Raw genomic sequence first — 25,773 nt, forward strand, 5'->3', positions numbered from 1 at the left:
TACCCTTTGTCATCACTTCTGGGGAGATGCATATCCAGAATGTAAATCTCTTTTCATGATTGGCCACCCCTCATCATCACTTCTGGGGAGATGCACATCCACAATGTAAATCTCTTTGCATGATTGGCCACCCCTCATCATCACTTCTGGGGAGATGCACATCCACAATGTAAATCTCTTTGCATGATTGGCCACCCTGTCATCACTTCTGAGGAGATGCATATCCACAATGTGAATTTCTTTGCATGATTGGCCACCCCTCTTCATCACTTCTGGGGAGATGCTTATCCAGAACGTACATTTCTTTGCATGAATGGCCACCCCTCGTCATCAATTCTGGGGAGGATGCATATCCACAATGTAAATCTCTTTGCATGATTGGCCACCCCTCATCGCTTCTGGGGAGATGCACATCCACAATATGAATCTCTTTGCATGATTGGCCACCCTGTCATAACTTCTGATGAGATGCATATCCACAATGTAAATCTCTTTGCATGATTGGCTACCCTTCGTCATCACTTCTGGGGAGATGCATTGCCACAATGTAAATCTCTTTGCAGGATTGTCCACACCTTGCGATCACTTCTGGAGAGATGCATATCCACAATGTACATCTCTTTGCTTGATTGCCCCCCCACGTCATCACGTCTGGGGAGATGCATATCCATAATGTAAATCTCTTTGCAGGATTGGCTACCCTTCGTCATCACGTCTGGGGAGATGCATATCCACAACGTAAATCTCTTGCATGATTGGCCACCCCTCGTCATCACTTCTGCAGAGATGCATACACACAGTGTAAATGTCTTTGCTGGATTGGTACCCCCTCATCATCACTTCTGGGGAGAGACATATCCACAATGTAAATGTCTTTGCAGATTTGGCCACCCCTCCTCACCATTTCTGGGGAGATGCATATCCGCAATGTAAATCTCTTTTCATGATTGGCCATCCCTCGTCATCGCTTCTGGGGAGATGCATATCAACAATGTGAATCTCTTTTAATGACTGCCCACTCTGTCATCAATTCTGAGAAGATGCATATCCACAATGTAAATCTCGTTGCATGATTGGCCACCCTGTCATCACTTCTGAGGAGATGCATATCTACAATGTAAATCTCTTTGCAGGTTTGGCCACCCATCGTCATAACCTCTGAGGAGATGCATATCCACAACGCCTTACGATCGATCGCTTTTTCATCTATTTCTTAAGGGCATTTGGATCTCCAATTCCTTTTTTTTTTTTTACTGTGTCTTTAGTTTATAAAACTTTAACACAAATAATACACCAATAAAACAACATATTATAAAATCATACATATCCTTTACTTTATAATTCATACACATCCAATGCATTTCCATTTGTTCCCTCCCATCAGAAACATACCATAACTGCGACTAGAAAATGCTGACTGTGTATTTACTGTGCAGTCAGCATTTTCAAACATTCTGACTTGCATTACTGCAACCATGTTGTGAGTTGCGGGGGACAAGAAAGTTAAAAAGATAAAGGAATCTGCAGTGTCAGTTCTTACCCGCTGATGCTGCAGGGATAGCGCGGGGTCACACGTAAAGGTAACTGGAGGGGAGCGGGTCGGGGGATGTGGGCAAAGTAATTCATCTGATCACTGCACTGCGCTGTTATGGGAGTCGACATTTTCATAGTCGACATTACGGCCAGTGCAGTGATCACATAGATCCCACCCGTCCAAAGCAACACATTACAAATAAATATTTTCCCCTAACACAACATGAATACTTTTCAAGAAATGTCTACGTGCAAGAGTCAGTGAAAGGTTTCACCCCCAAACAATTCCAAAACCAATCAGAAACCAATTTGTCAATCAAATCACCCAAAATGTTGAATCCTACCAGCAGAGAGAGCAGAACATAAGATAACTCAGTGTCTCAAGGACTCTAACAACGTCTTTTCACCTACAATTCACTATTTGGCACCACTTTATTCAGTCATTTCTGTGGGGGACTTCTTCACCACCTCCACCCCAACCGCTCAAAAAGTGGCTCTTGACAACAGCCTATAATCCCCATTATGCCCAACTTAACACACTAATACTTGGAGCCTGGGGGCGGGGGAAATTCACACCAATCCGGGGGAGAGAAAGTGGCTCAGTCTTACTTCGTTTACTTGAACGGTTTCATTTGGATGGGTACACACAACCCAGATGTATGGACTTCCAGCAGCCTGCACTGTTAAACATTGTTTCATTACAACAGCGATTCCTTGGATTTCCCATTAGAAGTGTAGCCCTTCCATTATTGCGCGTTCTATTGGTTACTTTTTTCCAGTGGTGCCTTGGTTATTTTTCCTCCCCTATTCCTATGTTATTCATTATTCTGCCAGTGTTTGCATTTTCTGGTTGGTAAGTCCTTTATTCTATGGTATCAAACCAAAAAGGGGTGCCTGATTATGAACCCTGGTCCTTCAGGCTATACATCATATATAAGAACAACAATATGGACCAGTGTTATGCGCAGGACCTTGGCCGCGCAGAAACCACAGATGATATTTAAGATCGGGACTCACTCCCGTGGTAAGTTTCTGTCCAGAAACCCTTCCGTATGGAAGAGATGGAGGTTGCCATGGAGAATATCAACAAAGGCCCGTTTTCCGAGTCACATGAGGACCCGACGTACGCTGCGGCGTCTTACTCACGTTCATGCTCCGCCCAGTTCAGGAAGTTAAATAGGTTCTCTTCCTGTTGTCCCATGCCTCTAATTGAAGTTATTCCTTGGACTCTTACCTGCGAACTACCTTTCGTCTTCTTGTTTGATCACCCGGCTTCTGACCCTGCTTCATCCTCCGACCAGCTCCTGCCTTCCGAATTCGTACAGTCTTTGTCTTCCTGGTAACAATCCCTGGACTGCATTCGACCTGATTTCTCTTACTGTTCTGGTCACTGCGTTTACCTCCGCGGGAATCCTTCCTTCTACTTGTTCCGAGTACTGCCTCCACTGCAGATCACAGTAGGACCCGCTTTCAATTGGCTTACCTGCTGCACGCGGCATCGAGAGAACAGCATTGCCCAATTTACATCCTCGGCGTCTCTTGAATAAGAGCCAGGTTCTTCCAGCTGTGGTAAGCTACTCCGAGTTTTTCTGGGGACAGTGTATATTGTTTATTGCTCTCCAGTTTTCTCCTACCAGTGCATCTGAACTACTTTTCCCAGAATCCAACTTACTATTTCCTGAAACTCAATTGGTTTCCCAATGAACTACCAATACCCTGACTAGTCAAGTGCACTTAGAACGCTCTGCTGAACCAGTGCACCATCCCGTCACCAGTGCGTCCCTCCTGCTGCCCGGGTCAGGTTCCCATACTAACCTTCCCATTTGTTATTTTTTCCTGTCGTTGATTCCTATTCTGGTTTGGCCTGTTCTTATCACTTGACCTGTGGCATCATATTAGTTGGTAAGAACGAAATTCTTGAGTAGGAGGGGGGTGGCGTTTAGAACTTCTATCCATCCAGTAATATTCTCCCTTTCCTAGGTCTGGGAATTCCCGTCCTTAACAGTGTATTCAAGGTACTTTCTCTGTTCTATAGGGGGATTGCATTTGATATTACTTGTGCAGACCATTAATGCTTGTTATTTCTTTTTCAGCATTGGTGTAAGCGGTGCATGTATTCCCCGTTCTTTTGTGGGATCAAATCCTCTGTCTGTCTCTTTACAACAGCAGAGGGGTGTATCGTAAAAAAGAGTTTCCCTCAAGTTGAGGAGGGCTGTATTCTGGGAGGTCGTTTTCGAATCAGGCTCGGTGTCAATCTTGGCTTTTGTGGCTTCGCCTACCTCCGAGACGACATCGCCCCTGGCAGTATAGGCGTGGTGAGTAACAACCAGTGGACGAGGGACGACACTTAGTACTTAGTTTATCGTTTTACATATATTGATAAACAATTTCTTCAAAACATTTTTTGTATTCTATACAAATCATTAAAAGTTAATCAAATCTGTGGAAATAGTGAGATACAGATTGTGTTACCAGATAATGGACAGAGGGAACTAGATATTGTGAAACATTGTGAATTGAAGGAGGTGACCGACTTAGATGGTCACATATGGATGAAGTGTGTGAAGATAGAATGAGAGTGACTGGATGGTGGTAATTTGTGTGTGTGAGCCGAGAATTTTTGTATTAACTTTGTTTTGTAAATTGATGTTTGTAAATTGATTTACTTTTACTGATTTATATAGAATAAAATCTGAAATTGTTTTGAAGAAATTGTTTATCAATATATGTGAAACGATAAACTAAGTGCTAAGTGTCGTCCTTCATTCACTGGTCTTAATTCAATGGTGACATAATGAACTTTATTCTGAGTCAGGGCTTGTCAAGTTAATGTTGTGCTCTGGTTCCTTCCACTCTTTCGGTGCCCAGTGTATTATAAACCCCATAGCAGTGAGAATGAAGAGTATGTGCGGCACCCCAAATATTTTCCATTTTGTTGTAGTCGCACTTAATGCCATTCCAATTGGAGCCTAGCATTCAAGTGAATTCTCTACAGTAGTGTGGAGTATAGAGGTTACGTCTGCTGTCAGTCAACCCATATCTCAGGTAGTATACCATATTATAACCAAATATACCCAAGTAAAGAGCTTAGCGCAGTTGGTGCACACTCATTGCTTCTTCCCAGAATGTACCTTTTGATGCCTTTGAAGGTGCGATGTCCGAATAAAGTGTTTACCACATTCTGTGCACTCATAGGGCTTCTCTCCTGAATGTATTCTTTGATGTATCTTAAGATTTGACATTTGATTAAAACGCTTCCCACATTCCGTGCACTCAAAGGGCTTCTCCCCAGAATGGATCATCTGATGATTCTGCAGGTTTCCGATCTGAGAGAAGCGTTTCTCACAGTGTGCACACTGGTACGGTCTCTCCCCTGTGTGGGATCTCTGATGTATATGCAGAAGTGAGCGCCAGGTGAAGTACAACCCGCACTCTTTACACTGGTGTGGTCTGGCACGTCTGTGGAATTTCTGATGCAAGTACAGTTGTGAGGGCTGAGTGAAGCTTTCCCCACATTCAGTACATGTGGAAGACATTGGGGGTTTCTGCGAGTCTGTCGATTCCTTCATCAGTTTGTGAGGCGGGCCTTGCCCATCTCCTGTAGGGTCCCTCTGGATAGTCCATCTTTGAAGGGTTAGTTTCAGGTTTTCCGTTTTGATAACAGACCCATTTTCTGTTGAAAGAAATAAGTTCAAGTTATTGCTTGCCATCACACATCCTAAAATGTTGTGGAAAAGGGACTGTGTTCCCATCCTCCACTAACAAACACACTATGGAATTCTGAGGGAATGCATATGTTCCTCAGATGAAATGTAGGAATCAAAAGATTAGAAACTAGGCAGCCTAAAAATGCATCATAATCTAACATAAATAGATCCTACAACCTCTGTACCGCATGACAGTGCATTTGTATTTCAGTGACCTCATTTCAACAAAATGCTAGGGGTAGCAGTAGTGACATCCCACACCCAACTGAAACGCAAAGGACAGAGCGGAACTAAAGGTTAAGTGAGGACTAAGGTTCTGGCACAAGAACACTAAAAAAAAAAACTCAGTCATTTTGACAATTTAAATGCTCTTTAATAATTAACCAGGAAAACAAATATCTGATCAGTTTCCCAACATGTATTACACATTTTGTACGTTTCATAACTTTTACAATTAATTATTATGCATTTCACGACACCAACACATTGTACACTTTTTCTTTGGGTTCACCTTTAGACCTCTGTGAGGTTTCCAGTGGTGATGTCTGTCAATATTTGGCCATTATTAATAGCTGTTTCTCATAGTTCCCAGAAGGAGCTGCTGCTGATTGCAAACTCTATCTGAGCCAGTTTTCTTGTCATGTATTCCATGCGTTATTCGTCATAGCTATTATTTTTCATCTTTTTTTTATCCTCTTTATATACATTTTTTCAAAAAATATAGCATTTAACCAAAACGTTGGGATAATATAAATATCAAATATTCAAACGTCCAACAATAAATGAACATTTTAACAAATAACAAATCATGAGAGAGCAGGAAAACATTCCAACCTCAAAATCCCAATGGTTAAATCATGAAGACAACACAAACAACAAGACTCAACACAAACTTTACAATTGCCCCACCACCTTAACACATATCCTTCTAAGAGACTTCTTCCTATATATTACATGTCAATGCCCCCACCTACAAACACCCATATAACTCATTAAAGGGTCCCCATAACTCAAAGTACTCTCCCTCCCATTCCTGCCTTACTGATTGAACTTTTTCAAAACCTGAAAGTGTTTGCATATCTAGTAGCCAATTTTCAATCAGCGGCTTCTTTCTCGTCTTCCAGACCTTCCTAATTTGCTTGGTTGCCATCAGTAAAGCTTTATCTATCCAAGCATATGAATCACATGCATCTTCACACCTACCCTCCTTTGATAGGAGAATCGCTGCCAGAGAAGTACGCAGAAATGAGATATTCCTAGTTGCATCAATTCTGTCAAGTACATCCCTCCTAAAATCCTTCACTCTATTACAATTCCAAAGCATATGTAACAATGTACCCTTCGTCTGTTGACATCCCCAGCATGTATTGTTACCAATCGAGCTCCTCAGATTAATTCTCTCTGGAGTCCAATATATGCAGCTTAGAACCCGTTGGTGAATATATCAAAATTTCAGATCCGTCTTAGCCTGTATCGCCACGTTCCATGCCCCCTCCCACACTTTGCGCGGGATATCCTTCCCTAAATCTGTAGCCCAGACAATGAATAGTTTTTCCCATGACTCATGCATATGATTCTCCATTGACATCAACTTAATAAAAGTTGACACCATACGAGGAGGTGAATCAAACAATTCACAAACGTTTGGCTTTCCAGTCATTGGTAAACTCACCATCTTTAGTCTTTCTGTCAATAACTTCTCTAAAGTTCTATATCTTCCATATTCCCTATTACCCAATCCAAATCGCTCCACTAGCCCCGTAAAGGTAATCATGTTCTCATCTCTCAAGACATCCTCAATCTTTAGAATACCTTTGTTGACCAAACTTCTCCAATTTAGCATCTTGTTATCTACTTGCAACCCTGGATTATGACAAATTGAAGCTTCTTCGTACATAAATGGACTTTGTCCGCATCCCAGGATCCATTCAACCAAAGCAGTTTTTGTAACCTCTATAGTTTCCAGCTTAACTCCAGATTTTGGTATCTTCCCAAAGAAATATAAATCATCTAGACAATAAGGCTTAAATCTTTCTCTTTCTATTGATATCCAAAATGGCTCTGATCTCCTCCCCTCCATAAAAGAAAAAGAAGCCTTTTTAAGCAGAAACCCTCTATGATAATTCTCTAAAATCGGATATCCAAAACCTCCCTCTCGAACCTTACGAATCATAATGAAACGGGGGATCTTTGGCCTTTTCCCTATACCCCATAAAAAGTCCAAAAACACTATCAATGCATCTAACCCCCTTTTTAGTACATTTCAAAGGAAGAGACTAAATATAATACAAGACTTTAGGAAGCAGCATCATTTTAATAGCATTTACCTTGGCCCAGACATTTAAAGTCACTCTATCCCATTTACGAACGTCTCTTTGTAATATCTCAATTAACTTACCAATGTTAAAGTCCACCAATTTCTTTGTATCACGTAAAAGATAAATAAATATTTTTGGAGTGGAAAGTCTAGTTTTCCCCAAAATAATTTTATGTCCAGATAATAACCCCACCTCCTCTATCATGTGCCTCAAAAGCGTTCCTCCCTCCACTGGGTTGGCCAATATAATAGTCATATCATCAGCATATGCTAAAACCTTAACTTCCCTATTTCCTACAACCAACCTCTGAGGCTCTTTTCCTGTCTTATATATGTAAGTAACGGTTCCAGGGCCAGATTAAAAAGAAAGGGCAAAAGCGGACAACCTTGTCTCGTACCCCTAAATAACTTAATAACTGATAGGAACACATCATTGATCCAAAGTTTAGCCGAAATTCCATATTGTAGGGCTCCAACCGTGTTTTAAGAATTGTGGCCCAAACCCCATTACAATCAGCGTATAGTTTAAACATGACCATTTTACACGATCAAAAGCTTTTTCAGCATCTAAAAATATAAGTAACCTCTCATTCGCCTTTGAATCCGATAAACTCATAATATCCAGTAAGGTCCTAATATTGTCATATCCATGTCTGTCCCCATTGAATCCCACCTGTGAATAATCAATTCATTCTCCAATATATTTAAGTAGCCGGGCAATCAAGATCTTTGTAAACAATTTAACCTCTACATTTAGAAGTGAAATAGGACGATAGTTACTGCATTTAGTGGTATCTTTCCCTGGTTTCGGTATCAGGGTGATAACTGCTTCTCTCATAGATGGACAGAGTATCCCCTCTGATAAAAATTGGTTGCATAAATCACAAAGTTCTGGTGCTAATATAGTACTAAAGGTTTTATAAAACTCCACCGGTAGCCCATCTAAGCCTGGGGATTTTCCTAGATTAAGTTGATTAATTGCCATCTGAACTTCAGATATCGTGATTTGTGCATTTAATGCATCTCTCCCTTCCTTTTGATAAGCATGGAATATCTATCTTATCAAAGAATTTAGCTGAACCCGTTTCATCAGTAATTGATTCGTCTGAGTAGAGGGACTCATAGAATGTTTTAAAACATTCACATATTTCCTTTTTCCTGAATACTAACTCACCTTTTCCATTATCAATTTTCTGAATATACGATCTTGCCATTAGATTCTTTAACCTATTGGCCAGAAGTCTACTGCCCCGTTCCCTTTCCTCCCAATATTTTTGTTTCATAAAGTATAAACCTTTTTCAGCTTGTCTTTCTACTTCATATTTTAATTCTTCCCTGACTCTATCCATATCCCTCCTATCCTTCCTATTTTTGGACAACGCATATTTCCTTTGCATAGTCCCCAGTTCTACCTCAAGATCTTTTACTTTCTTCTCTCCCAATTTCCTTGCTCGCGATGTCCAGTTTATTAATTCACCACGTATAGTTGCCTTAAAAGCATCCCATACAAATAAAGCACCAGTAGAGCCTTTATTCTCTGTAAAATATCCTTTCAAATGATTGTTTTAAGTCACCATTTTGTATAACTGGGCCAATCTTTTTCGGAGTTCAGTTTTAGTGTAATTAAACAGTGGTCCAAAAGACAACGCTCTCCAATGTTAGCTTCCATTACATCTTCTACTAACCTATCTGAAACTAAAAAATTGTCAATTCTCCAGTGAGAATCATGGACTGGGGAAAAGAATGAAAACTCTCTCTCATTGGGGTGCAAAACTCTCCAAACATCTATCAGATCAAATAGTTCAATAAAATCTTTAGAAGCCATACTCAACTTCTATCCAGTTAATCTGCAATCCGATAATCTATCTAGTCTGTGATCCTATATACAACTGAAATCACCCTCCATAATAATGTTATCGCCTTTCATACCATGTAAAATTGTAACCAAAGTTTTGAAGAAGACAATCCCATTTGTACATCGACCATACACTGAACCCAAGGTTATCAACTTCCCTTCATACCTAACATCCGACAAAATGATCCAACCATCCTCATCCATAGACGCACTCTCTATTGCTATGTTTAGCTTCCTACGAATTAGAATCCCCAACCCTCGTGATTTCGAGGAACAGCAGGAGGAATATCAGTTTAATAAAACATTCATATATTTCGAATTATTAAAGATGTTTTCCGATTGTTCTATCAAGTGTGTTTCTTGTAGCAATATTATATCTGTCCTTTCTCTACATAGCCTGCCTAGTATTTCCTTTCTTTTTTTTAGGACAATTTAAGCCTTTCACGTTCCAAGTAATCCCAACATAAATTAATAACTATATGGATACTTGAATCATGCAACCAAACCTCTACCAACGCAATACCAAATCTCTTTACTTCCCCTACTATTGCTATATATGGTGTTAAGCTACTGCAGGTTACCCTTCCTTTCCCCCAACATGTAAACAAGACACGAACTACAAAACACAAATAAAACAACTCATTTTGATTTAAACATGTCCACGAGATAGTAGACCATTTAAGAGAACCACTATGTACAAAGGTCACACAAATCTGAACTATGCTCCTAGAATCCCGTGCCCGATCAGGTACAAAAATTCTAATATATCCCCATAACTATCTAAATTTTGATTACAATCAATTAAGCATATCTCAATATTTCTTATCATTATATACCCTTCCCAGTCCCCAATTAACATATTACTCCTAAAATAAATCTGTATTATACTAATATTTAGAAGTGTATGAGCATGGTATTCAATTATCTGAGGCGAGTCAACCCATCTCAAGATCTTTCAAGATCAAGATGTCATCTACTTTTCTTAATCATAAGCCCTCACTACTGCAATGGTACATCGTTAAAACCCCTGTTCGAGCATCAGATCTTAGCCTATACTTAATAAATTATCTCAGACAATTCTCCACATTTCCATTCAATAAATGATCCATTCTATCTCTTCATCTAAGTATTAATATATGAATAGTGCTTTACATTTAGTGAATATAATATAACCTTAAAGCTTAACTATATATGTCATTCTATTCCAGAATGAATCAGGTATATCTTCACATCCCAGTGTGTTCCAGCAAAGGTGCAAAAATCGCTTTTGAGTCAGGTCCCACTTCATAAGTACCATTGTCTGATAACATGACAGCGATTTTCTTTCGAAACACATCCAAATCCAGCCCATCATCTTTATCTATCACTGTTTTAACTTTCTCGTGCCTCCTGGGTTCATCTCCAGGCAGATTAAAACTAGGAAACTGCATACATCATCACTTTCCTCAATAAACTAATAGGAACAGGTGCATTCCAAACTGTTAATTTCAGAGAGAAGCAAATGCTGTAATTGGGATGCCTCCATTTTAAAAGTATCTGCAGGTTGAAGAAATATATGAGCGTGAATAATAATTGCAAAACTGTATTTGTATTTTGTATTTTATTTTATTTATTTGTATTGCGCATCGGGGCCTTGGGGCAGCTGAGCGAATATCATACATGTTGTGCATACATTGTACATAAAGGATATTCACAATTTACAGTACCATATGGCCAGAGAGGCGAAAATTATAACGTAGAGCAGTTACATATATACAGGTGCAAATACAGACGCTAAGAGAACAGTAGGATAGCTAGATGTGATTTTGGTTCCAGAGGCCTGATTTAACCTTATTCCTGAAGATCATGAAAGAAGGCTCAGATATGATGGTGAGGGGGAGTGCGTTCCATTTTTTTGCAGCAAGATCAGGGAAGCTAACTCCACCCACACTTTGTTGATTGACTGTGGGTATATTTACGCAGTGAGTTTGGGCTGTTCTGATAGGTCTGGCTGAAGTATGCCTTGTAAAGGTATCGCAAAGGTAAGATGGTGCTTGATTGTGTAGGGACTTATGTGTTAGTGATAGAACTTTAAGGTCAATTCTTTGATTGATGTTTAGCCATTTAAGTTTTTGTCTAATAGCAGAGATGTGATGTTTCCTTGGGTTATTGCATACTGTTCTAACTGCATTGTTCTGCATTACTTGCATTTTATTTAAGTTTTGTTGAGAGGTGCCTGGGTAAAGCGCGTTACAGTAGTCTAATTTGGATAGCACTAATGCTCTTGCGACTGATACACAGTTGTTTGTGGATAGGTACGGGCGACAGGCTGTAATCAGTTTACAGGTATAAGCTGTAGCTGATGCAAGCGCATTAGTTTGTTTCTTAAAGGATAGTGCAGCATCAATGTGTATACCCAGTGTTTTCACACTGTGTGCTACATTAATGGTCTTACCATCGATGATAAAAGTTTTGAAGGCAGAGTTTAGTTTGCTCAGTTTGATGGGGGATCCAAGTAGTAGGAGTTCCGTTTTGTCGTCATTTAGACATAATCCGTGGTTAGCCATCCAGATTTGTATTGTACTGTATATATTGTTCAAAGTTTTGCTGTCTGCTATGTAGTCCCCAGTGATAGGGATAAGTATCTGGGTGTCATCAGCATAGTTTGTATACGAAACACCCAGATGGTCCAAGATATCGAATAAAGCCTTGGTAAAAACGTTATAAAGTGTTGGTGATACACATGATCCTTGGGGGACTCCACAGGAAACCGGTGATGGTACAGCTGAGGCTGATGGAGCAAAGACGCGCATGGATCTATTGTTAAGGAATGATCTAATCCACATGTTGGCTTGGTCAGAGAAGTGTGCAGCAGATGACAAATGCTTGCATAATATGTCATGGTTGACTAGATCGAATGCCGCCGATAAGTCAAGTAGTAATAGCAAGGTAGATTTACCTTTGTCTTTTAAAGCCTGAATTTGGTTTTTGAGATCGACAAGTGCAGTCTCTGTCCCATGTCTGGGTCTGAAGCCAGATTGTCTTAGGCCTAGTAAATTATTAAATGCCAGGTAATGCTGGATTTGGAGATAGGCAGCTCAATACAGTATTTTCAGCAGAAAAGGGACTGTGGTGATCGGCCGGTAGTTAGATGGGTTGTTTGGGTCGAGCGTAGGCTTTTTTAGTAGTGGGAGTACCCAGGCATCTTTTAGGCTCGTAGTTACAGAGCTCATAGCAAATGAGGCATTGATAAACTTCGTTATGAACGGGAAGAGCACAGAGGCTGCTTCTTTGATTAACATAGCTGGGCAGATATCGCCCTTACAATTCGATGGTTTACGTTTAAGTATGATCTGTTCAACTTCTTTACTGGAGAGAGGTTGAAAGTTGAATTGTTGCAGTGTTACCAACAGTGGCGTGGGCGGTTTAGGAGGTAAGGTGTTGTTGATGAGGTTTTTATTGCGCGTTGATTTTCTCTAGTAACATTGTGATTTTGTTTTGGAGCGCATTTTGAATATTAGTGCACCATTGGGTGTCTTTGATGCATGGGTCGGGTATGGGGGCAGGAGACTCAAGTTCTTTTAGTATATTGAATAATTCCTTTGCATCTGAATTAGCTTTTGCTATACTGTCATTGTAATTATTTTTCTTTGCTTGGATAATGGCTGTTTCGTAGTTGGATGATACTGCACTGAATATATCTTTGTTCTGTACAGACGGGTGTTTTTTCCAATTTGACTCTGCTACCCTTTTCTCTTTTCTAAGGATTTTTAGGTGAGGTGTGTACCATTTGTTTATGTGGGCGTGCGGCTTAGCTTTCTGTAGTTTTAACGGAGCAAGCGTGCTGATAGCTTTAGTCATAGTTTCATTATATAGCTTCACTAGATCAGAGGGGTCGGTATGTCTAGGGTTAGTCTGAGTAAGAGGATGTAGTAGTGGTATCAATTTTTCTAGGGTGAGGTTCCGTTTACTTCTTGCCATTAAGGCTGGTGCCTTTGTAGGGGAGGTGCGAGTTACCGTTTGATCAATAGCGAAGGTAATGAAATGGTGGTCAGTCCAGGCGCAAGTTGTGTTTCCCAATAACTTGATGGAACAGTTAATATCTGCTAGCTAGTCGAGAGTGCGGCTCTTGTTGTTTGTTGGGATATTTATACGATGTGTAAACCCAAGTTCTGACATAGTGTCTTTGAGTGTGGAGGCTTTACCATCTTTAGGATCGTCAAGACCTAAGTTAAAATCACCTAGGATTATAACTCGGTGATGTTTATAACTGTAATGTTTGCCCCATCTCCATGGTATCACAGATGGTGTGGAAAAAGCAGAGTAATATCGGCAGAATCACCAGGACTTTAGCACTGATCTTCCTCATTATAGAGTTGACGTTGAACGCTAAATACATTGTACGTGCCAGTAAAGTGAGATGAGGGCCAGCGATGGATGGCGGATTATAATGTAGGCTCACCTCGCAAGACTGAATGCAGCCACCTCTCAATCATTGTATCCTTGCAGTCACCATCCGTAGCGTTAGATTCACTCAAGCCCAATTTGTAAAACTCTCGCCTTATTACAAATCATGGTGCTCCTTAATTACCATATGATGTTTTTGCTGAATATCACGAAGAATGGAATACTATGTTAGTACGTAGTAAACCGAGTCAGCCCCCTTCCACTGTGACTTAAACTATTGAGGCAATCATCCTTTAACAGTCACATCACCAGCCACGCTAATTTTACCTCCGCCCAGTCTGCTTTTTATCCACAAGCATTCCGCAATACGTGTTCAGGCCTCTAATTGTTTTCGGTCCTGCGCATCGTCGTTGTCATGCGTACAGCATGTATTCCCCGGTCAATCTTCATCCATTTCCGAGACATCCGTACCTCGTTTCGGAGCCCCTGGACCGTCAGCATTCTTAACTACACGGTTGCTTCCGTATAGACAGTTACATGTTGACGCGATCCCACGTTATTGAGAGGTGTTAGGGAGAATACTCATTCAATGGCTAATTTCCCTTACCTAGTGAGTCCCCCAGCAGCTTTGCTGGATTTCTGGAGTTATTTTTTCCACTTGGTAAGAGTGTGAGGTTTTCCCCCACTCTTACCCATGTTTGCCAGGTGTATTTCATCTGTTTTTGTGATTGTGGGCTCTGGAGTACACCACTTCAGTAGCCCCCTTCTTTTGTGTTACAGAGCACCTTCAGTGCACTGACACAGGGTTGTCTTTTAGACTTCCCACCGACTCTATTTCTGGGGCTGACTACTGTCCCCCAAAAAAGGGTAAAGTTGCCATTAACTATAGTCATTTAACCATAGATCCAGTACATAGGAGTATTGGAAAGGGTTACTTCTTAGCCCTTTTTATCTGTACCTCCTAGAGCCTTGTTTTGCTCTTTTAACATTTAGACTTGGCTGGTGGCAATGGTATCTACCCTAACTTTTCTACCACGTTTATACTATATAAACGTGGTACTGTTTTAGGCTATTATATTAGCCTCGAACATAAACCCGCTAGACCAAATACTTTTTCTTTTGGCTCCGGCGGGTTTATTCGCCATTTCTTTTTGTTAAAGTCCTTCTTGTGTTTTACTTTGCGCGAAAAACCAGGTTTGCCTTCTTTGTTCACTGTCTTTTGGCGGGCTTCTGCCAAGAAGCCCTCCTCTAGGCGCCTGGGTGTCTAGGTGGGCTGAATGGGAGGGAGGGGTGTAGACACCCCCTGCACAGGGTATCCTAGGAAACCCAAGTCGCACTTTGCCATGATTGGCTGAGGTGGTTGTCTGGGCTGGACAATCCCCCTGCTGCGTGATTGACGGCCAGGCTGTGTGAATGGGGGATTTTCACACAAAAGGAAGGACTCTTGGCCTGGAAGTCAGAGTCCCCACTGGAACTACATGGAACTGAAGAGAAGCGGAGAAGGAGACAGCCGCTGCAACTACCCCGTCCCGGTGAAGCCCTGCTGCAGTCCTGATCTATCTACCCTTTGACGACCAGAGAAGATCCAGTCCGGAGTCTTCTTCGCTTGAGCTTGGTGGGGTCAACCAGCTCATCTTCCACAGCCAGAGGATCCTCTTCGTGGTCGAAATCGCTGCACACTGCTGTAGTGGTCCGGATAGCCATCTGAAGAGCCTCTCCTGTTTTAAAGGAGCGCACCTTTTACACACCGGCGCTGCTGGCTTCATCCCTGCGTAGTGCAGACCCCTCCAGACGTCCTCCTTCTCGTCACCACAACCGAAGCACCAGGAACTGTGGGTCTGCAGGAAACTACCAGGAACAACTGCCGTGGCACCAGCTTCTTCCATGAATAAGGTACTGTGTTCTGCTTCAAGGCGCTAGGGTGAATCCCTTTTCTCCTCCTCCAAGGCTTGCCCTTGTCTTCCCTCCTTCTTATAACTTTTGGTTCCTCTGTTGACAATATCCAAGTACTCCTGGCAACGTTGAATCTTGAACTGTCCGACTGTGTGATCCTCGACAACAGGAACCTGGTTCCACTTGACACTTACTCCGGCCTATTGACTCTTGTATTTCTGTCAACGAGTGTTCTCTGATTCTGTCTGCCCTGACAAAAGTATTGCCTATGATTTTTGCCCCCAACTCTCCATGGTTAACTCAGGTGCTAAGTGTGTTTTTGCCCCGGTAACATTTCTTGCCGCAGATACGCGTATCTTTAGTAAGACCGAACTGTCATTACTGTCAAAAAGTGATCGCATATGTATTCCCGGTAATGTCTTTTGTTTCACAACACCGGTCCGTTAAAACATAGGGCCTCATTATGACCCGGGTGGTAAGGGATTACCAGTACCTGTAAGGGCACTGGTGCCAGTAATCCCTTACCGCCCAATTCCGAGGTCCCTTTGCGGGTCCTTCCTAAACAGCTGGTTTTACCAGCCGTTAAGGACAGGACCCGCAAAGGGACCTTGGAGGTAATTACGGTACCACAATTTGCGGTACCGTATTTACCACCTTCCCCATTTCCATTGAGCCCTATGGGGGCAAAAATGGGAATGGGGAAGGGCCAATGGTGAATGGGGAATTACCGCCCCACCAACTTTGGAATGGGGCGGTAATTCCGCCATTCACCATGGCGGAATCGGTAAGGTACCGGCGTCAATCATGGCGCTAATAGCGCCATGGTTAATGCCTGGGTCGTAATGAGGCCCATAGTGTACTTACCTTGAGTTATACTGTACCAAGTGAATTGGTTATGTGTAGTGTATTTTACGTGTGGTTTTGAATTGTGTTTTATAACAGATGGTTTAAAAATAAATGTACTTATATATTTTTACCTGAAACTTTGGGTCAGTGTTTGCTTGAGTCACAGTAATTGTGGTCCCTTTGTGTAATCTCTGCTACTGCTCATTTACTCTTGAGATAAGCCTGGCTGCTCCGCTACTGCTATCACTTTAACATAATAGTACAGGCTTGTACCAAAGGTGAACTTTTATTACCACTTGTAGTCTTAATTGTGTGTAGTGGTCCCTAAGGGCACTGCACAGGATTCTGCCTAACAAGAGGTGCTTTCTTCTATCTTTCACCTCACATGCAACTTCTTAACTATTCCCATAGTTCAGGAAACGTTAAACCCAACAGTTAACTCCGATGAACCAACAAAATCACTAAGAAAAAACAAATAATAAAAAACAAAATGTAAAGTTGCACATTTTAAGTGACAAAAGAAACATTAAGTAGAGAGGTGTTGGTCCATAAGTGAATGTATCTTTTCTTCTTTGGTGGAATGCTCCTTTGAGCCAAAGAGACAGTCTCCATGGGCGTAGTATCTAAGTCAGATAGCAAATCCTCAGCGCTCTTGTTATCAGAAAATGAATGAGTCTAGCCCTCAATCACCACCAGGAGAATAGCAGGATATACCATATAATATTGCGGTCTTTTACTCTTTGCCTTTTCTTTTGCTGTATTAAAAGTCCTTCTTTTCTCTAGTACATCTCTACTTAAATTACCAAAAATCATGATCTTATTTCCTCACCATGACAAATCTCCAAGCTCACGTGCTTTCTTAAGAATCATTTGTTTAGTAGGAAATCATTGCAAAATCTTTAAGAAGTGTCGTGGTCGCTGACCCAGCACAGGCTTTTGACCCAAGGACCTGTGAGCTCTCTCCAACTCAAAAGAGGTGCTGGGGTCCAAATTTAACAATGGAATCAGTGTTTTTTCCAGGAACGCCATAGGGTTTCCTCGCTCCACATTTTCAGGTAATCCAACCACTCTTATACTGTTCCTTCTAGAGAAGTTTTCCTGTTCTGACAATTTAAGTGACAGTTTTTAATTCTGGATTTCCAAATTCCTCATCTGGTCATATGGTCTTACAGTTTTGTCATCCACAGTGGTCAGATGTTCTTCTATAGCCACTACCTTTGTAGTAAGACCCAAATATCTGACCTCTGCACTCATCAGTTTGGCCTTGATTTCTACAATGTCTAAGGTCACCTTGGTCAGAAGATCGAGTAGCTCGTCATCCCTTATTTCCGTATCCTCCTCTCCTTTTTCTCTTTTTGCTGGCTGAGATGTCTCAGTAATGATTAGTAGACAGGAATATGAATATCTCACTAGGGAAAATGGAAGAGTAACGGTATTTTACATCTTACCTAAAATCCATAAGAATTTGGTACACCCCCCCCCCCCCCGGGTCGCCCTATTGTGTCTGGGGTTAACTCCATCTTGGAACCGTTGTCCAAATTTGTCGATTTTTATTTAAGACCCTTTGTTTGCAAGATGCAGAGTTACCTTAGAGACACGACAGATGCCATCGTGAAGATAGAGAATCTACCATTTGTATATGGTCAATCTTTACTGATCAGTCTGGACATCCAGTCACTTTACACCATGATCCCCCAAAAAGCCACACTGGAGGTTGTAGAGGAAATTATGTTGGGCAGACAAGATGGGCACCCAGTGAGTAATGGTTTTATTTTGTGGTGCACTGAACTTGCACTCACAAACAATTTCTTTCAGTTTCAAGGGAAGTACTTCCAACAAATTGAGGGTACCGCTATGGGTGCAGCCATGGCCCCTAATTTGGCTAACCTGTACGTGGAATTTTTCAAAAAATCTGTCATATATCAGGCCACTAACCCCTTTTTTCATCAACTGAGGAAGTGGTTTTGATATATTGACAATGTTCTCATTGTATGGGACGGGTCTTTGGAAGAGGCCAATGGTTTTGTAGATTGGTTGAACGTACAAAACCATTTTTTGAAATTCACTAAATGCATTAGTGAAAGCGAAATCAATTTTTCAGACATCACCATCTTTCACTCTATGGGGTCTCTGAAAGTTAAACCTTACAGTAAGAGCACTGACAAAAAACGCCCTTCTTAACTTTAACAGTCATCATGCTAAACACATAAAAATGAATCTTCCGTTCGGACAGTTTCTCAGGTTAAAAAGGAATAGCAGCTGTAAGGAAGATTATAGTAAGAGTGCTAATATCCTGACTCATAAACTATTGACTAAGGGGTATCCTCCACGTGTGATTAGAACTGCTTCCAAGAGGGCCTATAATAAAAATCGGGAAGCACTGCTAGAGAAATCCCAGAGAGAAGTTAGAGAGATTGGTACTGTGTTCGTGAACACGTTTTCCAATCTGTCTTATAAAATCAAAACGATTATTAACAAAGCTTGGAAGAAAACGTATCATGGCAAAAAAGTGCTACCACCATTGGTTGCTTTTTAAAAAAGCCAGAGTCTACGTAACATTCTTGTCCGCAATGACATAACTGAAACTCAGGTGAAACAAGCACGACTAACTACATTGTGGGGTTTACCTGAAATTAAGGGTCATTTTCCATGTGGGAAATGCAGTATGTGTGCACAGACAGAAGAGAAGAGGACTTTTCAAATTCTACCAGATTTTGTATGGAATTTTAATGAAATGACAAATTGTAATACCTGTAATGTCATCTATTTGATCATGTGCCCTTGTGGCTTACAATATATAGGCAAAACAAATAGAATGTGCCGAGTACGAATGATTGAACACCGCAGTTGCATTAAGAACAAGATTACTACTGCCCTATTGGTCAAGCATTTTTTGGAGAAAGAACATTCACATACAGATTTCACATGGTTCATTTTGAAAAAGATCAATGGAGTGAGCAAACAGGAGATAGATTGCAAGTTACTGAATTTTGAACAAAGGATGATTTTTAAATTACAGAGCCATAAAGTGGGTTTAAATGAGGCAATTGATTGGAATTGTGTCAACCTAATTTGAATGTCCATACCAAGATATCATGTGTTAATAGGATTGGGTCCTTTGGAAACATTGAATGTTTTATCATGTTTGCCTTTGTATAGCTTCCATATTTGTGCAAAAATAATTTTGTTCCCCTTGATTTCTTTTGTTAAATATTTGGATGTGAATAACTTAAACATAGACATATCGTTTGTGTCTGCAGCTTTGCCATTTGATGTTGATGTGGATACCGTAATGTATTTTGCATCATGGGCTCATTCTACCAAATTTGACCTCTCAACATTTGCCTTTTCCTGACCACGTCAATTGCTCCAAATGGTTGATGTATCGAGTAATTTTTTTCTCGAGAAGCATTTGTTGCACCACATTTCCATGGCAGACGCTTTCTTAGTCCTTTGTTTACATCTGGCATTTCCGATTTAATGGACTAGTCCTTCATTGATGTCGATTGCCGTTAACACTTCCGTGTTCGTTATCCACCGGGCACATCTGACTGAACAGACGTGAGGTTGTTTTCCCCGCCGCTCGTACTTGGTAAGTATGTGTGAAATCCGTTCACGTAACGGTTTGTGGGGTTTCTTCGCCTGAGTCACGTTACTTACTCATTTGCGGACATGTTGCCTGTGGTTTTAGGAGAATGCACAGTGCTGGGAGTGATTTGTTTTCAACTGACTCTGTACCCTGGCATGCTTTTTCGATCTAACCAGGTGCCGTACTTGTGTAACTATAACTCCACGTCGGTATACTCACCTTTATAGTACAGGTGGTGTTGACTGTCTCTCGTCTCCATGACATAGGTGGTGATTGGCGCTACACAGCATTACACACTGTTGTATGTAGGACGCACAGGTGTTACAACCTTGTATTGGAGTAGTTTGGTAATTTTTCCATTTTCGGCAGGCATTTAATACATAAGTTTGTTTGTTGCTATTTGCATTTTAGGTGATTAAGACAAGAACCATTGAATACCTTGCAGTGTTGGACGCCATGCATGCTCCTATTAAACTGTTCCATCGTCAGTTCGGTATTTTGACTTAAGGTAACGCATGGGAAGAAGTTCTTTCCTTGTTTATATTCCAAATGATTGCCAGCTTATACTCGTATTATAAGCGGGTTTTGTGGTTTTCTTTGTCTCTGCAGTACCTGTGACCGAATATTGGGGCGGAATTGATGCGCCTGTGGCAACAATAGATACACCTAGTGATTGGTGTTTTTGGTGTTGCTTTAACTGCCAGTACACCTCTGAAGAAATTACACAGTGAAGGTAATTAAGAAGTTAATTTTAGAACTGCAAGTGAGGTAGATGGTATTTGTTTAGTCTTACCTTTGGTCCCTCATGTTACAGAAATGTATACTATAGTATGGGTGCATATATTTAGTATTTTTTGGCCCCGTCCTCAAGATCCTTCCTATTCTTTTATTTTAGGTATATCCTTTCTGGTGATGTGAAAATCGACCCATTATACGCAGTGTTGAAGCAGACTGCAACATATATTACAGAAGTTTTCCCCTGAAGAATGTTCACCCGTTTGAGGCTTTGGAAGAACAGAAACATGTTGGGAATCATTTTTACAACACATGCAGAATGTTTGTTTTAATTACATGTCTTTTGTGTTTGTGTAATCACGTTATGAGTTTTTAGACGATAAGTCTAGGTATTAGCCCTATTGTTCCACTGTGTTCTTATGTTTTTGGGTCTATTTAGGTTTTTATTTTTTAATTCATATTATCCTAAATAAATTTATACTATCTATTTTTGATACTTTACAGCTTACAGTCTATTTTTTACAGACTTCGTTTGCCGGACAATCAGGGATTTTCTTTTTGGATTGAAGGGTCTAGTATAATTATTTGTTGTCTAATCTCATCTCCTTTATAGAAACATTCAGTAGGGTTAGGATAGGTCATTGTAATGAAGGATGTAATCTTGGATAGGGCACAGGAGCACAGCTGGTATGGTGCCATCGCTGGGGCTGGCAGTTCTAGAATCCCTCATTGTTATTTTATATTTCCCCCAAGTGTTTCTTCAGATATTTAGAGTGAAGCTCAGGGTTCACTGCATCCTTGTGTTTTAGGTTAGACATTTTTTACAGTGCTTTCCAAACCATGGTCACTATCTGACCACCACTGCCTCTTTTTCTCCAGGTGTTACCAAGTGGGTTGCACCATTCCTGACCGACCGCACCTCAGGAGTCTTTGCCAACAATCGCTCCTCCACCCCTACAGTTATCACTTGCGGAGTGCCCCAACGATCTTGCGTCACCCCTCCCCTTACAACGTTTACACCAAACCCCTCTTTGACCTCCTTGAATCACTCAACATCAAGTACACCAACTATGCCAACGTCACCTAGATCCTCATCCCCCTCACTGGGGATCACCACCTGGACTCCCATAAAAATCAACTCCATCTACAAAACCATCCAAGCCTGGATAGCTTCCCACCAACTATACCTGAATGACGGGAAAACCGACCTCCTTGTAGGCAACCCTGCACACCTTGCAAACCTCAGCCTACCCTATCAGCCGGTCACCATTAACAACCACCCCATCCACATCTCTGCGGCTGTCAAAACTCTCTGCTTCCATCTATACGCCACTATAACCTTGTCACGCCATGCCAACGACATTGCCTCTACTGCCGAATACGCGACCAAGTTAATCAATGCGAGTGGACCCTTTTTATCCACTGACAATTTCCTCAACATCGCCAGGGCCATCATTGGCTCAAGGCTGGATTACAGCAAAGCCCTCCCTGGAGGCACCTCAGAGCAAAATCTAACCGAGTTGCAAACCATTCAGAAAAACGCCCTGAGAGCCACCCTAGGCCTAAATAAACATGACCATATCACTGCAGCAAGGAGAGAAGCACACTAGCATCTCAGTCAGAGAACAGATCAAGTGCAAAATTCACACCCTTACCCATCGTTGCCTCGACAACACTGCCCCAGGCTACCTAGTCCAGAGACACTGAAACCAGCCGCCTCCAGGCCCACACATACTGCCTCTGCCAACCGCCTAAGCATTCCAAGGTTCAAACATGTCAAAGGCTGCAGCTTCCCTGTCTCCGTTGCCATGCTCTGAATCTCCCTCCCACGGCCTTGAGATCCAAGCCGTCCTACACCTTGTTCTGGAAAAGACTGAACACCCACCTGTTTCATTAGCAGCCTCCCCTCCTTCTAAATGTTGTAACTGCGTATACTAACTAGCGCCTGGACACCAACGGGTCAGGCGTACTCCTACAAATGTATAAATAAGAAATACAAATAAATAAATGTACCAAGTTGGTCATTGTGTGTCGTATGTTTTTGGGGGTTTCAATAGATTCCAATCCACCACTTTTGGTTTCCAAGAGAATCTTGTGCAGGGAAGAAAAGTGTCATTCCTTTAAGGAGCAACACTTTTTCTATTTTTGCATGCACCTCCGAGGTGGTGTTGGGCATCTAAATTCCACAGAGGAAAATATCTGATTGCATTCTCATTAAACCTTTAGATATTTTGATCTAAACATGTGCATGCCCTTCCTTTGAGGGATGAGAAGTTCAGTTGTTTTGTCCTCGAATCACACAATTAACACCCTCCAAACCAAAATAAAAAATAAAAAAAGACTCCCTGAACTTATCTCAACCAACTAACCACCACCCCCTACCTGATGCAAACACCTCCGATCCTAACACCAACTTCTGCTTCTCCAAAACTACTATCCTTGAGGTGGAAAAAACTATCCTCTCTCTCAAACCTTCTAACTGTAAAGGTGACATCTGCCCAGCGCATATCCTAAAAGAGGCTGCGAGAGACCTCTCCCCTTTCATCTCCAAACTGATCAATGCGTCCTTTGCTTCCGGCACCGTCCCAGCCAATTTGAAACAATCTTGGGTACTTCTGCTGCTCAAGAAGCAAACCTTATACCCACTTATCGCCACCAATTACCACCCCATCACAACAGTACCCTTTATTCTTAAAATCTTGGATAAAATTGCTTTTCTACAGATCCAAAAACACCTCGAAGAGCACAAACTCCTAGGGGTCCGTCAATCAGGATTCCAACCATTACACGGAACAGAAACTGCACTGATAGACTTGAAGACACAAATGGATGAGTTGAGAGACCAAGGGAAAACAGCATTATTACTGCTACTCGATCTCTCAGCGGCATTCTACCTGGTTGATCATAAGGTCCTTTGCAGGCATCTTGATACAGCAGCCCACTGTTAAATGGATAGAATCCTTCTTGAGCGACAGAACTAGTAGAGTATTCTCTCCCTCTGCAGCTGCGGACCCTACCCCCATCATGTGCAGAGTCCGTCAGGGCTCCTGTGTGTCCTCCACTCTCTACAACATATTCACCAAGCCATTGTTCGATGATCTGGACCTTTGGGGTGTCACCTACACTAACTACGCAGATGACACCCAGATCCTCCTCCCGCTTTCTGGGGATCATGGTAAGGACTTGGCACTGGTGAATAGAATCTATCTCATCATTCAGGCATGGATGGCCACTCACGGCCTGTGCCTGAATGATGACAAGACAGAGCTGATAATCCTTGGCTCCCCATCCAAAATCTCCAAACTAGGACATGAATATGCCTCCTTCATCATTGACGGTAATAATACCATCGTCTCCAAGGAGGTAAAAACTCTTGGTTTCTATCTGGATGCTACGATGTCCTTCACCAAACAACTAAACTCTCTGGCCTCTACCACAGCATATACCTGCAAACTGATCAGAGCAGGCAGGCCCTTCCTTTCCAACGACAGTTTCCTCATACTGTCCAGACCATTAATTCAATCAAGATTAGATTACTGCAACGCCCTCTACAGTAGTGCTAATAAAACCATCATTCAAAAACGCCAAATCTTACAAAACAATGCCATTAGAGCTGCACTAGGCATCAATAAAAGAGTCCATACCTTTGCCATCAGAAGTCATCATAAATGCTTATCTACACATAATAAAATACAACTAAAAATCGCCTCTTGGACACATAAAGTGCTTCACAACATGGCACCGTGGTACCTCATTGACAGAATATCCAGAAGAACTTCCAGTAGACCGACCAGAATCTTTAACACAAACTGTCTGGTAGTACCCAGATTCAAATAAGAATTCAAATAATAAAATTGGCGGCACTAGTTTCCCCGTGAAGGCCGCTAAACTCTGGAACTCCTTGCCACACCAGCTGAGAGCCGACCTCCCTTACTCTTTCTTCACCTTAACATGACTGAGAACTAACTCGCCCTGAAATTAGGGCACCTTAGTATGACCTAATGCAAGTTTGTAAATTGTGTATAGTTCCAACTTCCTAGCTGTAAACTACTCTGCCTCTAAGTGTAATGTAAGTCCTGTATATTGTATTTTGTATTATATTGTATTATTCCAGATGTAATGACTACAGTTCATACTTTGTTTTGCCTATATATCTGTAACATATGTAAGCTTCGCATAACCATCTGCGCCCTGCTACTCCTGGGTCTGGTGCGCTTTATAAATACAATAAACAAACAAACAAACAAACAATGATCCCCTCAGAGTGTCTGCCCCACTTGTGTCCTTTTGCAGCTGGGGCAGTGAACTCTCTGTACCCCTGTGGCCAGTCATGGAACGTTTCTTTATCAATCCAGGTTTCTTGTAGAAGTGTGATACCATGACAAATCACACTTTGTGTTCATGCGGGAGTAGGAATCTGCGGAGAGCTAGTTAGCACATGCTAACGTCCCTCTGAGTTGATTCCAGGCGCTGCCATCAGCACCTGTTGTATATGCAAAGTGTGTGCCAAGGTGGTCACTTCAGATCAGCTCATCCTAAAATGCCATCTTCTTTGGCCCCAAAAGGGGAGTCAGAACTAGTAGAGTATTCTTGTAGTGGCATTGATGGCAGGTACAGCATTGTGCATGGGTGAATGCATGGGTCTGGGGATGTAAGAGTATGCACCTGAGGAAAGAGGAGTATGCCGGGGGTCTGCACCAACACCAGTGAAGTATGACATATATGCAACATGTATGGGCCACCTAAAAACGTATATCCTATGTCTGATAAGTGCTTGGCTTATGCGAGGTACAGTCACTAACCAATACCAAACCCGGAACTATTTTTCACCTCATCTCTACCGAACAGAGGAAAGGAGATTTCCTTTACCAATGAAGAGAAAGGTCCCGGAAACCACTGATGTCCATTCCTA

General features: G+C 41.6%; 1 protein-coding gene across 1 annotated transcript in view; it reads right to left on the reverse strand.

Moving 5' to 3' along the window:
- Positions 1 to 3,928: 3,928 nt before the first annotated feature.
- Positions 3,929 to 25,773, reverse strand: part of LOC138565261 (zinc finger protein with KRAB and SCAN domains 1-like) — a 183,085-nt gene continuing 161,240 nt past the window's right edge. Inside the window, exon 4 of the mRNA XM_069642967.1 lies at positions 3,929 to 5,206. Within this exon, the coding sequence (XP_069499068.1) occupies positions 4,641 to 5,206 (566 nt within the window). The 3' untranslated portion in view covers positions 3,929 to 4,640. The remainder of the gene's footprint in view (positions 5,207 to 25,773) is intronic.

The sequence above is a fragment of the Ambystoma mexicanum genome, chromosome 1p (genome assembly GCF_040938575.1).
Source record: "Ambystoma mexicanum isolate Mex_15411 chromosome 1p, UKY_AmexF1_1, whole genome shotgun sequence".
NCBI classification, from domain to species: Eukaryota; Metazoa; Chordata; class Amphibia; order Caudata; family Ambystomatidae; genus Ambystoma; species Ambystoma mexicanum.